The 14,444-nt window shown below is 40.4% G+C and overlaps 1 protein-coding gene across 1 annotated transcript in view; it reads left to right on the forward strand.

Annotated features, from left to right (window-relative positions):
- The window catches only part of ANKFN1 (ankyrin repeat and fibronectin type III domain containing 1), a 490,285-nt gene that overhangs the window by 305,478 nt on the left and 170,363 nt on the right, over positions 1–14,444 (forward strand). Inside the window, exon 4 of the mRNA XM_061390028.1 lies at positions 12,727–12,928. Within this exon, the coding sequence (XP_061246012.1) occupies positions 12,743–12,928 (186 nt within the window). The 5' untranslated portion in view covers positions 12,727–12,742. The remainder of the gene's footprint in view (positions 1–12,726; positions 12,929–14,444) is intronic.

Here is a 14,444-nt window from a genome sequence, read left to right on the forward strand (position 1 = left end):
CATACAATTGTGCTCATTTCAGATGCTAGCAAGTAATGCTCAAAATCCTTCAAGTTAGGCTTCAACAGTACATGAAGTGGGAACTTCCCAATGTACAAGCTGAATTTAGAAAAGGCAGAGGAACCAGAGTTCAAATTCCCAACACCTACCAGATCATAGAAAAAGCAATAGAATTACAGGGAAAAAAAAATCTACTTCTGCTTCATTGACTTTGCTAAACTCTTTTACTGTGATCACAACAAATTGTGGAAAATTCTTAAAAACATGGGAATACCAGACCACCTTACCTGTCTCCTAAGAAACCTGTATGCAGATCAAGAAGCAACGATTGGAACTGGACATGGAACAAAGGATTGGTTCAAAACTGGAAAAGGAGTACATCAAGACTGTACATTGTCACCCTGCTTATTTAACTTATATGCAAAGTACAATCATGTGAAGTGCCAGGCTGGATGAAACACAAGCTAGAATAAAGATTGCCAGGAGAAATATCAACAACTTCAGGTATACAGATGATACCACTCTAATGGCATAAAACGAAGAGGAACTAAAGAGCTTCTTGATGAAGGTGAAAGAGAAGAGTGAAAAAGCTGGCTTAAAGCTCAACACTCAAAAAACTAAGATCATGGCACCCAGTTTCATCACTTCATGACAAATAGATGGGGAAAAGTGGAAACAGTGATAGATTTTATTTGTCTGGGGTGGGATCCAAAATCACCATGGATGATGACTTCAGCCATGAAATTAAAAGACACTTGCTACAACATCTTTATTTCAAGTTAAACCTGCAAGAGGACAGCTTCATTGAACTCTTTGCTATGCAACATGAGGACTTCACTAAAGAAGACCTGATGGAATCGAAGGCCCAGAGAAAGGACAAAGAGAGACAAGAGGAGGAAGTAACTGAAGAGAGTCACAGTGCAGCAAATGGCAAGGGGATTTTCTTTATTTGAGGAGCAGTGTTCGTGTTTGTGGCACAGGAGCTGAATATAGAACAGTACACGAAAGTTGCAGCAGCTATTTGGAACGCAATCCAGAGCTACCATGTCATCTATGATAAGAAAAAAACCAAACAATAGCTACTGCCAAACATCACTGGGTTGTTTTTTCAAGAGTGTATATAGAAATGAATCCAACAAAGAACCAGAGCCTGTGCCAGCAGGGTCAAGAGTGAGTGAAGCTGCAGCTTGCCCTCCATCTCCTTTGGCTGGCAATCCGTCACCTCTACCGTCTCCACCCCCTCTTCCTTCTCCAGGCAGTAACTCCTCTTGCCTGGTCACTCACTGCCAGCCCCTGGATGCCATCTTTTGTACTGTTCTACTGTACTTTTCAAGGTTCTGTACTGTAAGATGTATAGTGCTTTATTTTTTTATTTTTTAATATATGTTTGTGTATAGGTATTATAAACCTATTACAGTACAGTACTATACAGCTGGTTGTGTTAGTCGGGTACCTAACTTTGTTAGACCTACCAACAAACTGGATTAACAAATGTGCTCTTAGAACGCAACTCATTCATATGTAGGGGACCCACATGTATATAAAATAGATAAATAACAAGGACCAATTGTATAGCACAGGGAACTATATTCATTATCTTATAATAACTTATAATAGAAACCCTGAATAAAGAAAATATATAATCTTATATTCAACTGAATCACTTTGCTGTACATTAGAAACTAACATGACACTGTAAATCAAGTATACTCCCATTAAAAATTAAAATTAGTAAAGAAACCCTACCATTAAAAAATTGGCCCTCAAAATAAAAAAGAATCAAAGTTAAAAAAAAAAAAGAGTGAATGATAATGATTCCTTCCATTTTTATGAAATTCTGGAAAATGGAACCAACAAAAGTAGACCAGTAATTGCCTGGGAACAGTGGACCTAAAATAAATATATATTCAGAAAATATTTATGGAACATCTATTTATTTCAAGCATTCTGTTAAACTATTGGTATGTGTGCTGCTGCTGCTAAGTCTCGGCAGTCGTGTCTGACTCTGTGCGACCCCATAGACGGCAGCCCAGCAGGCTCCTCTGTCCCTGAGATTCTCCAGGCAAGAACACTGGAGTGGGTTGCCGTTTCCTTCTCTAATGCAGAAAAGTGAAAAGTGAAAGTGAAGTCGCTCAGTCGTGTCCGACTCTTAGCGACCCCATGGACTGCAGCCCACCAGGCTCCTCTGTCCATGGGATTCTCCAGCCAAGAGTACTGGAGTGGGGTGCCATTGCCTTCTCCAAGGTATGTGTTACTTCACTTAAAACTTTAATACCCCTTTAGACATGACTATTAAAATTGAGATGGTAACACTGTTACAATGAGGAAATCGAAGCTAATATTTTGCTAAATATCATCCAGTTAATAAGTTGAAAAGCCAAAACCTGAAAGTAGATCAGACTTATATCAAAGTCCTTACTTTCGATTCTGTACTAAAACCACATCCTTCTGGCCTCTATGATTTTCTGATGAAAAGTCAGCTCTAATTCATTTTGAGGATTCCTTGTACATAAGGAATTATTTCTTGCTTGTTTTCAAGATTTTCTCTTTGTCTTTAGCTTTTGAAAGTTTAATTATGATGTATCTAGGTGTGATTCTCTTTAACTCTATCCAACTTGGTGTTCACTAAATTCTTGGGTGTGTGTTTTTCATCAGTTTGAGGAAGCTTTTGGCCATTATTTTTTCAATATTCTTTCTCCTTCTGAAACTCCTATTAAATGTATGTTGGTATACTTGATGATGTTACAAAGATCTCCAAAACAATTTTTCTTCATTATTTTTTCCTTTTTGCTCCTAAAACTGATTTCAATTGACCTGTCTTTGAGTTGGCTGATTCTTTATTCCGCCTTTTCCAATCTGATGTTGAGTCCCTCCAGTCAATTTTTCATTTCAGTTATTGTGCTTTTCTTTTTGTTAGTATTTTGGGGTTTTGCTGCTGTTGGTTCTGTTTATTTTTGGCTGCACTGGGTCTCCACTCCTGCACACAGGCTTTCTCTAGTTGCCGTGAGAGAGTGGGGTCTACTCTTTGTTGTGGTGTATGAGCTTCCCATTGCAGTGTCTCCTCTCGCTGGGGAGCGCAGGTTCTAGGCCTGTGAGCTTCCAAAGTTGCAGTACTTGGGCCCAGTGTTTGTAGCACAGAGGCTTATTGTCCCCTGCCCTGTGGAATCTTCCCAAATCAGGGATCAAACGTGTGTCTCTGTATCGGCAGGTGGATTCTTAACCACTGGATCACCAGTGAAGTCCCAACTATTGTACTTTTCAACTCCAGAATTTCTGTTTGGTTCTGGCTTTGCTTAATAAATTCTACCATTTACTGATATTTTTTATATGGCGAGACATCCATTCTCTTGATTTCCTTTATTTCTTTAGACATAAATTCCTTTAATTCCTTGAACATATTTAAGATATCCAATTTAAGTCTTTGTCTAACAAGTCCAACATTTAGACTTCTTCAAGGGCAATATTAACATATTGCTTTATTTCCTGTGAATGGAAAATAGCTTTGGTATATTTAATACTTTTTTCTGTTGAAAACTAGGCATCTTAAACAATATAATGTGGCAACTCTAGATATCAGATTGTCCCCTAACTGAACTTGTAAAGTCCAGAACTAAATCTGTAAAGTCTGTATTTTCATCATATGTGGCCACTGAAGTCTTTGTTTGGTTAACTTTGTTGTTTCTCAGTCGCTCAGCCATGTCCAATTCTTTACGATCCCATGAAGTGCAGAATGCCAGGCTTCCCAGTCCTTCACTATCTTCCAGAGCTTGCTCAGCTCATGTCCGTGGAGCTGGTGATGCCATCCAACCATCTCATCCTCTGTTGTCCGCTTCTCTTCCCACCTTCAATCTTTCCCAGCATCAGCGTCTTTTCTAATGAATTGGCTCTACACATCAGGTGACCAAATTATTGGAGCTTCAGCTCCAGCATCAATCCTTCCGATAAATATTCAGGATTTATTTCCTTTAGGATTGACTGGTTTGACGTCCTTGCAGTCCAAGGGACTCTCAAGAGTCATCTCCAACACCACAGTTCAAAAGTATCAATTCTTCAGTGCCCAGCCTTCTTTATGGTCCAACTCTCACACCCATACATGACTACTAGAAAAACCATAGCTTTGACTATACGGATCTTTGTTGGTAAAGTAATGTCTCTACTTTTTAACATGCTGTCTAGGTTTGTCATAGCTTTTCTTCCAAGGAGCAAGCATCTTTTGATTTCATGACTGCAGTCACCATCTGCAGTGATTTTGGAGCCCAAGAAAAAGTGGTCAGCTAATGATCAAATAAAATTTTCATTAAAGGGCTAGAATCAATCTTGGCAGAGTGGCTGTATGTGTATGTTGGGGCACACCTTCAATACTCATCAGGCAGTTGGCAGCTCTGTGGTAGCCTTCATTCTCACTGGCACAGTGGTGAAGAATCTGCCTGTCAATGCACGAGACGCAAGAGATGTGAGTTTAATCCCTGGGTGAGGAAGAGCACCTGGAGTAAGAAATGGCAACCCAGTCCAGTATTCTTTCCTAGAAAATTTCATGAACAAAGGAGCCTGGTGGGCTACAGTCCATGGGGTCTCAAAGAGTCAGACACAACTGAGTAGTTAGGCACACACAACACTTAGCCTTCACATCCTGCTGGCACAGACCTCAAACTCAGACAGAGATGAGAGCTTAGGACCTTCTCAGGTATTTTACGAGAATCCTCTCTCATCTGGGAATGCCTGTGATCTGCTGCATCCCCAGGAATGGGTCAGAACTCTTCAAAGTCTTCTTTGGACATCTAATTCTCCAACATTTTATTTTAAGCTTTCTGGTTATCTACTGTTTGTTACCACTCTTATCCGCCACCTCAGACAGCTATAATATTAAGTCACCATGGGTGTTTGTTTTCAAACACATGCCCCAGAGGAAAAGTTATTTGCACTTGGTGAGCTCTGAGTTAGATCAAATTTTAAAAAGCCTTGTGAGTGAATTCTTTCAGGGAACCACCAGACATGTCAAAAAATGACAGTTCTCTCAAGACGGGTTTTATCTCTATCACCATTCTGCACCATCCATTGGCTACCAGACTACTGTTTAGTCTTCAAGGCTACCACTGAGTTGATAGGAGTGAAGCATGTTTTAAAATGCCACAAAGCGCCCTATTCTTAGCAAATTCAGTTACTTTTCTTGAATAAACACTTCCTGCAAAACTTTGGTTAATTTCCTGGGTTTTGAAAAATTAATTCGGACAATTTTTGCTAAGAAGAGGATCTTCAGCAGTCCTAATTTTGGCATTCCCACTGTCATACTTTTCTTTTGCTTTTAATATCTCTGTAAAATGTTTAATTAGGTATACCACTTGTAAATGGCAATTTAAAAATCTCAATTGGAGAATTTTATCTTTTATTAGGAAAAGTAAACCATTTGAATGTATTGTGCTCACTAATAATATATTCAGTCTTAACCTTACTCCTTCATTTTACATTTCATTTATTATATTTTCTACTTTTATTTCTTTTTATTTTTCAAGTATTTTTAGACTTATTTTCATTCCCCCCTTCCCCCTAATAGTTTGAAGCTCTACTTACTATTTCTGTTTTACCATAAGTTACCATAAACATACAGATTAAAATATATAAATGTATTTTTATCACAATAAAGGCTAAGTAGTACATGGAGAAGGCAATGGCATCCCACTCCAGTACTCTTGCCTGGAAAATCCCGTGGACGGAGGAGCCTGGTAGGCTGCAGTCCATGGGGTCACGAAGAGTCGGACACGACTGCACGACTGCACTTTCACTTTTCACTTTCATGCATTGGAGAAGGAAACGGCAACCCACTCCAGTGTTCTTGCCTGGAGAATCCCAGGGATGGCAGAGCCTGGTGGGCTGCCATCTATGGGGTCACACAGAGTCGGACACGACTGAAGCGACTTAGCAGCAGCAGCAGTATAAGTACATAAAATCAGATTTCAAGACAATGTTTAAAACAAAGAAAACTAAATTATTACAGTGTACTTTGGTGTTTCTACCTTGGGAAAAAGAATTGCAGTAACTTTAATAATTGCTGCTATTTATTGAGTGAGTATTATGCACCAAATAGGATGCTAACCTTTCAGTTGTGAATTTATTTAATCTTCACAACTCTGTAATAAATCTTTTTATACATAATTAGACTAGCTCAGAGAATTTTGTCAAAGTGTCCAAAGTTACATCAATTACAGATAACAATATCATGGTTCAAGCTTGGCTCTGCCAAATTCCAGAGCCAAAGTTACTCTGCTTCCCAAATGCTTGCCCCTTTCCATGGTGAAAATTTAAGAGCACATTTAGTTGGGAGGGGGGTGGTGGTGGTGTACATGTTTATGAGAACAGATAATAAAAAGTTGTCCTTCTAAGTATCTCTCATCAGACAAAATTCTATGTATAAAGGAGAAAAAGAAAATATGATGGGTGAAATCTAGAAACATGGAAACATGCTAAAGGATGGCCTGGAAGGAAGGGACAGCTAGGATGGTATGAGAAGGAAGTCAAAGAAAGAGAAGAAGCCAGTCTCTTCTGAGTGAAGGGAACAGATGGGAAATGAGCAAAGACAAAAGAGGCCACGTGGGTAGGTGTCATCAGTTAGAGGCCAAGCCACTAGAATTTGATCAATCGACAAGAATGTATTTACTGGACTCCTGGGCACTGAGAGATACTAAAGAATGTATGCTCATTTGGGGAATGATAATGATGAGGACAAGACAAATGGCTCGAACTGGGGCAGTAATGCTGAAGGAAATGACTAGAGGCAAGAGGAGGCAGAAATAAATAAGACAATCCCCATGTGAGCTAGCTTGCACATCAGATATCTGACATTTCTGTGAGAATGGTTAGATATAGAGGAAATGCTATAGTTGTTATTGAATTATAGGTAAAAGATTTGTGGACAGAAGGAGAAAGGTGCCATATCACCTGCCCTTTCCATTTCTGCTTTTGTGTAAATTAAAAGATTATTGAAGATGAATGAAAATGCACCCCCAGGTACATACATTACTACAGACAATGCTTTACATCCTCTTTCTAAATGTAAATATGGCCATTTAGCTAAGACTAGGTAGGGCCTGATGAAAACTATTAATATCAAATAAGTCTAGTCTCCTCAGTAGGCACGAAGAAGTCTTTGTGTTGAAGAAAATTACAAGCAAGATTTAATAGGTGCCTAAAGACGTTCAACAATGTAATGAAGAGGGATCTCCACTCATTAAATTGCAAATAAGTCAAGGTTAGTTGGTGCTAGTGGAAATGGAACCCAATTCAGAGGCATGAGCAGAAATAAGCTTTCTGGGTCCACCCTTACTATATAATATATAATAGATTCTCAGATGTGCATTTATTTTCTCCAAAGTATCTACTGAATATATTCTACAACAAAAATGATAGCTGCCAGGAGTCTTCTTATATTCTAAGCTCTTTACATTCATTATTTCATCAAATCCCCACAACCATAATACATAGTTGTTGTTACTGTCCCTATTTTATAAATGAGGAAAATGAGATTCAGACACATTAAAACAACTGACTCAATATCACATAGTCAGTAGGTAGAAGAGGAACAATTCACATCTTCAGTTCAGTTCAGTCGCTCAGTCATGTCCGACTCTTTGCAGCCCCATGGACTGCAGCACACCAGGCGTCCCTGTCCTTCACCATCTCCTGGAGCTTGCTCAAACTCATGTCCATCAAGTCAGTGATACCATCCAACCATCCCATCCTCTGTCATCCCCTTCTCCTGCCTTCAATCTTTCCCAGCATCAGGGTCTTTTCCAAGGAGTCAGTTCTCCACATCGGGTGGCCAAAGTATCGGAGCTTCAGCTTCAGCATCAGTCCTTCCAATGAATATTCAGGACTGATTTCCTTTAGGATGGACTGGTTTGATCTCCTTGCAGCCCAGGGGACTCTCAAGAGTCTTTTCCAATACCACAGTTTAAAAGCATCAATTTTTCGGTGCTCAGCTTTCATTATAGTCCATCTCTAACATCCATACATGACTACTGGAAAAACCATAGCTTTGACTGTATGGACCTTTGTCACCAAAGTAATGTCTCTGCTTTATAATATGCTGTCTAGGTCAGTTATAACTTTTCTTCCAAGAAGCAAGCATCTTTTAATTTCATGGCTGCAGACACCATCTGCAGTGATTTTTGGAGCCCAAGAAAATAAAGTCTGTCACTGTTTCCATTGTTTCCCCATCTATTTGCCATGAAGTGATGGGACAGGATGCCATGATCTTTGTTTTTTGAATGCTGAGTTTTAAGCCAACTTTTTCACTCTCCTCTTTCACTTTCATTAATCTGTGTTATATTTCTTTTACCCTGAGACAGGCACCTTTTAAGTAGTGGGGAGATAAAAATTAATACTTGGCAGTCTTTGTTCTTATGAAACATATAGACAAGCTGGGAGAAAGAATGCCAAACAAACAGTTGGGGTGGGATAAAATATTTACTGTAACAGGCATATACTGAGTGAATGAGTAAAGAAACACACACATTTGCCTGGAGGTGTCAGAAACTACTTGAGCCTACACTTTAAGGATCAGCAATTGTTTTCCCAGGGGATGAAGGCACAGATGGAATTTTAATACATACAACCAGTGCATACAATGACCCAGAGGTAGGAAAGAGTTTGAACTATTTAGGAAACTCTAAGGCGGTCAGAAAGACTGAAACATAAAAAGTAGAAGTACAGTATCAGATGAAGCTGGAGAGGCAAGCACTTGTTTGTCAGGCTGAAGAAGGTAGGTAATACCTGTAGGAACTGGAGAATCATGGAACTCTATCCTATGAAGAGTTTGGTCAATAAAAGAGATTTTACAAGATATTATTTCAGAGTCCATAAGGCTAAAAAAAATTCAAAAGCTGGAGATGTCCAGGTCACAGCTAAATGGTAGCAATACAAATAGAAGGCACTATTAGAAATTTGAGGGCAGGTGGTGGGGAAGGCAGCAGCATGTTCCAGAGACCTGGGTGCAATGCACCAGAGGTTGCACCAGGATAGAGGCACTTGGCACATCACTAACTGCCTTAGCCAGCTATGCCATTCTTGCTTTTGTTCACCCAATACATATATGCTAGGCAACCATAGCCTTGGCAACATTAGTATTTCAATAGCAATACTGACATAATGGTGGATGGCTTTTGAAATCCATGGCTGACCTCCTGAAAACTGACATCAGGTATGAGTGGTAACCCACTGCAGTACTCTTGCCTGGAAAATCCCATGGACGGAGGAGCCTAGTAGGCTGCAATCCATGGGGTCGCGAAGAGTCGGACACGACTGAGTGACTTCACTTTCACTTATTGGAGAAGGAAATGGCAACCCACTCCAGTGTTCTTGCCTGGAGAATCCCAGGGACAGCAGAGCCTGGTCGGCTGCCATCTATGGGGTCGTACAGAGTCGGACACGACTGAAGCGACTTAGCAGCAGCAGAAGCATGATGTTGGTGAACATTGCTTCTTAAATTGAAGAAAGTAAGGAAAACCACTAGGCCATTCAGGTATGACCTAAATCAAATCCCTTATGATTATGCAGTGGAAGTGAGAAATAGATTTAAGGGACTAGATCTGATAGAGTGCCTGATGAACTATGGACAGAGGTTCGTGACATTGTACAGGAGACAGGGATCAAGACCATCCCCATGGAAGAGAAATGCAAAAAAGCAAAATGGCTGTCTGAGGAGGCCTTACAAATAGCTGTGAAAAGAAGAGAAGTGAAAAGCAAAGGGGAAAAGGAAAGATATAAGCATCTGAATGCAGAATTCCAAAGAATAGCAAGGAGAGATAAGAAAGTCTTCCTCAGCTATCAGTGCAAAGAAATAGAGGAAAACAATACAATGGGAAAGACTAGAGATCTCTTCAAGAAAATGAGAGAAACCAAGGGAACATTTCATGCAAAGATGGGCTCAATAATGGACAGAAATGGTATGGACCTAACAGAAGCAGAAGATATTAAGAAGAGGTGGCAAGAATACACAGAAAGTGAAAAGTGAAGTCACTCAGTCATGTCCAACTCTATGCGACCCCGTGGACTGTAGCCCACCAGGCTCCTCTGTCCACTGGAGTGGGTTGCCATTTCCTTCTCCAGGGGACCTTCCCGACCCAGGGATCGAACCCAGGTCTCCCGCATTGCAGGCAGACCCTTTTAACCTCTGAGCCACAAGGGAAGCCCCGAGAATACACGGAACTGTACAAAAAAGATCTTCACAATCCACATAATCACAATGGTGTGATCACTCACCTAGAGCCAGACATCCTGGAATGTGAAGTCAAGTGGGCCTTAGAAAGCATCACTATAAACAAAGCTAGTGGAGGTGATGGAATTCCAGTTGAGCTATTTCAAATTCTGAAAGATGATGCTGTGAAAGTGTTGCACTCAATATGCCAGCAAATTTGGAAAACTCAGCACTGGCTACAGGACTGGAAAAGGTCAGTTTTCATTCCAATCCCAAAGAAAGGCAATGCCAAAGAATGCTCAAACTACTGCACGATTGCACTCATCTCACACGCTAGTAAAGTAATGCTCAAAATTCTCCAAGCCAGGCTTCAGCAATATGTGAACCATGAACTTCCTGATGTTCAAGCTGGTTTTAGAAAAGGCAGAGGAACCAGAGATCAAATTGCCAACATCTGCTGGATCATGGAAAAAGCAAGAGAGTTCCAGAAAAACATCTATTTCTGCTTTATTGACTATGCCAAAGCCTTTGACTGTGTGGATCACAATAAACTGTGGAAAATTCTGAAAGAGATGGGAATACCAGACCACCTCACCTGCCTCTTGAGAAACCTGTATGCAGGTCAGGAAGCAACAGTTAGAACTGGACATGGAACAACAGACTGGGTCCAAATAGGAAAAGGAGTACGTTAAGGCTGTATACTGTCACTGTGCTTATTTAACTTATATGCAGAGTACATCATGAGAAATGCTGGACTGGAAGAAGCACAAGCTGGAATCAAGATTTCCAGGAGAAATATCAATAACCTCAGATATGCAGATGACACCACCCTTATGGCAGAAAGTGAAGAGGAACTCAAAAGCCTCTTGATGAAAGTGAAAGAGGAGAGTGAAAAAGTTGGCTTAAAGTTCAACATTCAGAAAACGAAGATCACGGCATCTGGTCCCATCACTTCATGGGAAATAGATGGGGAAACAGTGGAAACAGTGGCAGACTGTATTTTTTGGGCTCCAAAATCACTGCAGATGGTGACTGCAGCCATGAAATTAAAAGACACCTACTCCTTGGAAGGAAAGTTATGACCAACCTAGATAGCATATTGAAAAACAGAGACATCACTTTGCTAACAAAGGTCCATCTAGTCAAGGCTATGGTTTTTCCAGTGGTTATGTATGGATGTGAGAGTTGGACTGTGAAGAAAGCTGAGTGCCGAAGAATTGATGCTTTTGAACTGTGGTGTTGGAGAAGACTCTTGAGAGTCCCTTGGACTGCAAGGAGATCCGACCAGTCCATTCTGAAGGAGATCAGTCCTGGGTATTCATTGAAGGACTGATGTTGAAGCTGAAACTCCAATACTTTGGCCACCTCATGCGAAGAGTTGACTCATTGGAAAAGACCCTGATGCTGGGAGGGATTGGGGGCAGGAGGAGAAGGGGATGACAGAGGATGAGATGGCTGGATGGCATCACCGACTCAATGGACATGAGTTTGCATAAACTCCGGGAGTTGGTGATGGACCGGGAGGCCTGGCGTGCTGCAGTTCATGGGGTTGCAGAGAGTCAGACACGACTGAGCGAATGAACTGAACTGAACTGATGATGTTGGTGAGGATCTGTTTACAGATATGTGGAATAGTAGTCTAATACTACTTGGAGAATGCCAGCAGTAAGTATCCTGGAGGACTCTATCTGGAGTATCTGGGGTGACTAGGGATGAGCCTTTGGGTGTATTTGTTCAGTCACTAAGTTGTGTCCGACTCTTTGTGACCCCATGGACTGCAGCATGCCAGGCATCCCTGTCCTTCAGTATCTCCCGGAGTTTGCTCAAATTCATGTCAGTGATGCCATCCAACCATCTCATCCTCTGTCGTCCCTTTCTCCTCCTGCCCTTCTTCTCTCAGCATCAGGGTCTTCTCCAATGAGTCAGCTTTTTGCATCAGGTGGCCAAAGTATTGTAGCTTCAGCTTCAGCAACAATCCTTCCAATGCATATTCAAGGTTGATTATCTTTAGGAGTGACTGGTTTGATCTCATTGATAACAAGCACAGTTTAATACCTTGAGAGAAGAAGATCTTCAGGAAAAAAAACACACTCTCTTATACACCCAAGAGAAGATAGCATGTAAAGTATAAGTAACAAAATTCCAGTTATATAAAGCCAAGAAGAATTGAACAGACACCCTGGGTTATAGAATTCAGATATTACCTCCCAGTGGGACAGATATCAAAAGATTTTGAGTAGAGGCTCAAGTCATACATATGTTTGTACGTGAATGTATTTGTTTATATAGTAAATGGATGTTGTCATTTCATTCTTGTCACCAATTAGCTGTATGGCCATAAACAAGCTGTTTCCCTTCCCAGGGTTACAGCTTTCTCATCTATAAGGTAAAAAAGCTGGATCTGATGATCTCTAAGTTCCCTTCAAGCTATAATATTTTATTAAGATTCCAGATGGTTACTGGAGATGATAAAATTCATTGTCAACTTATAATTACACTATGTAAATTATTATAACATTTGATTTTTCTCCTCCTAGGAATTGTCGTGTGAAGATGACCCAACAAATGCAGAATTTACATCTTTCTCAGTCAAAAAAACACAGCACCCCTTCGTCTCCCAATGCTGCCAAACGCCTGTACCGGAACCTCTCAGAGAAACTGAAAGGCAGCCACTCTTCATTTGATGAGGCCTATTTTAGGACAAGAACTGACCGGCTGAGTCTCAGAAAGACTTCGGTGGTAATAAAACTCTTTTTATTCCCATCTTGGTTTGATTTGTGCAGTTGTGTTTGGATTTAAGGGGATTTTAAGATGATCCTCATTAACTTCTGAACCTGATGTTTGCAAGTTTATAAATGTTGAGAGTCAAGTAAGGCAGGAACTGCACATATATATCTTAGCCAAAGTTGGACTGACTGGGAGATTTTCCCTTTCTTTTTCTTAATTTCTTTTCCTTTATTTCCCCTTAGTTTTTCTTTCTCTAATAAACCAAAGAACTCCCAAAAGAGCACTTTGACAAATAGAGAGTTTGAGATCAGATAGGCTTTCTTGGGAGATCCAGTGTTCATTCAAATACTGAATAAACAATGAACAATATTCTATTTACTTACTTATAATGTATACCCTATATGCTTTCCAAAGGCTTTCAAGACAGAATCCAGGCAAAAAAATGCAAATATATTATATAATGGTAAATAAATGGATCAATGATAATAATGGGGGACAGCAAAGGAGTAGGAGAGGGACAAAGGAAGGAAGAAAAAAAACTAGACAAAGAAAGTAGTGAGGTTAGAAAGAGAAATAGATACACTGAAAACCTAGGCAAATACAGTACCTGAAATTTATCATTACATTTATCTCTGAGTTCCCAGTCGGTCAAAGAAGAAAGGGAAGGACAGTTGGTAATAGCATTCCATTAGCTAATAATTGAAAGTATACCAAATGATATCTTCCTGTTGCTAAGTCCACTGGCCTTTATAAGATACAGTGAATGGAAATGGCAACCCACTCCAGTGTTCTTGCCTGGAGAATCCCAGGGATGGGGGAGCCTGGTGGGCTGCTGTCTATGGGGTCACACAGAGTCGGACACGACTGAAGCGACTTAGCAGCAGCAGCAGAATTATGTAATGGAGAATAAAGAGTAGTACTGGGGATGTTATAGACATTCTCATATGGGAGGTTCTTATATTGCCCCTCGGTAAAAGCTGAGAGCATAACATTAACATGATCAGGAAGGATGTCTGTGCAGGGGTTTATTTCACCATTTGTTTGAGCTTAAAACAGAAAAGAGCCCTAGCCTTCCCAGATAGAAGCATACTGGAGTTCACCAAAAAAAGCATGGAGAAGGAAATGACTTAAGAGTGAGACAAACACGATGGCATATGAGAAATTAGACATACTAAGAATCACAAACAAATACACAACTGCGTTGTTTGGAGAGGGAAGCATATTAACTTTGCACTTTGGTTTCTAATTTTTCTCATTTCAAACACATCTTCCAGGAGGACTTGGTTAAGCTATGGCCTAAGCATCAGAGGCTCTTCAGCTTTAGCAAATTGTCAACAAAACACTTTTCCAGTCAGCAGACTGCCATGTGGCAAAGAGAACTGCATACCAAATAGCTCCACCCCTTGGGTCCCCATTGTCAAAACAAGTATTTTATCATAACTCTGTGTTTTCCTCAAATTTCATTCATGTGTTATGCACTCAGTTAAGCTGACCTGCAGCCTTTGATGGCAAAAATAGATTTTTGATG

The sequence above is a fragment of the Bos javanicus genome, chromosome 19 (genome assembly GCF_032452875.1).
Source record: "Bos javanicus breed banteng chromosome 19, ARS-OSU_banteng_1.0, whole genome shotgun sequence".
Lineage (NCBI taxonomy): Eukaryota > Metazoa > Chordata > Mammalia > Artiodactyla > Bovidae > Bos > Bos javanicus.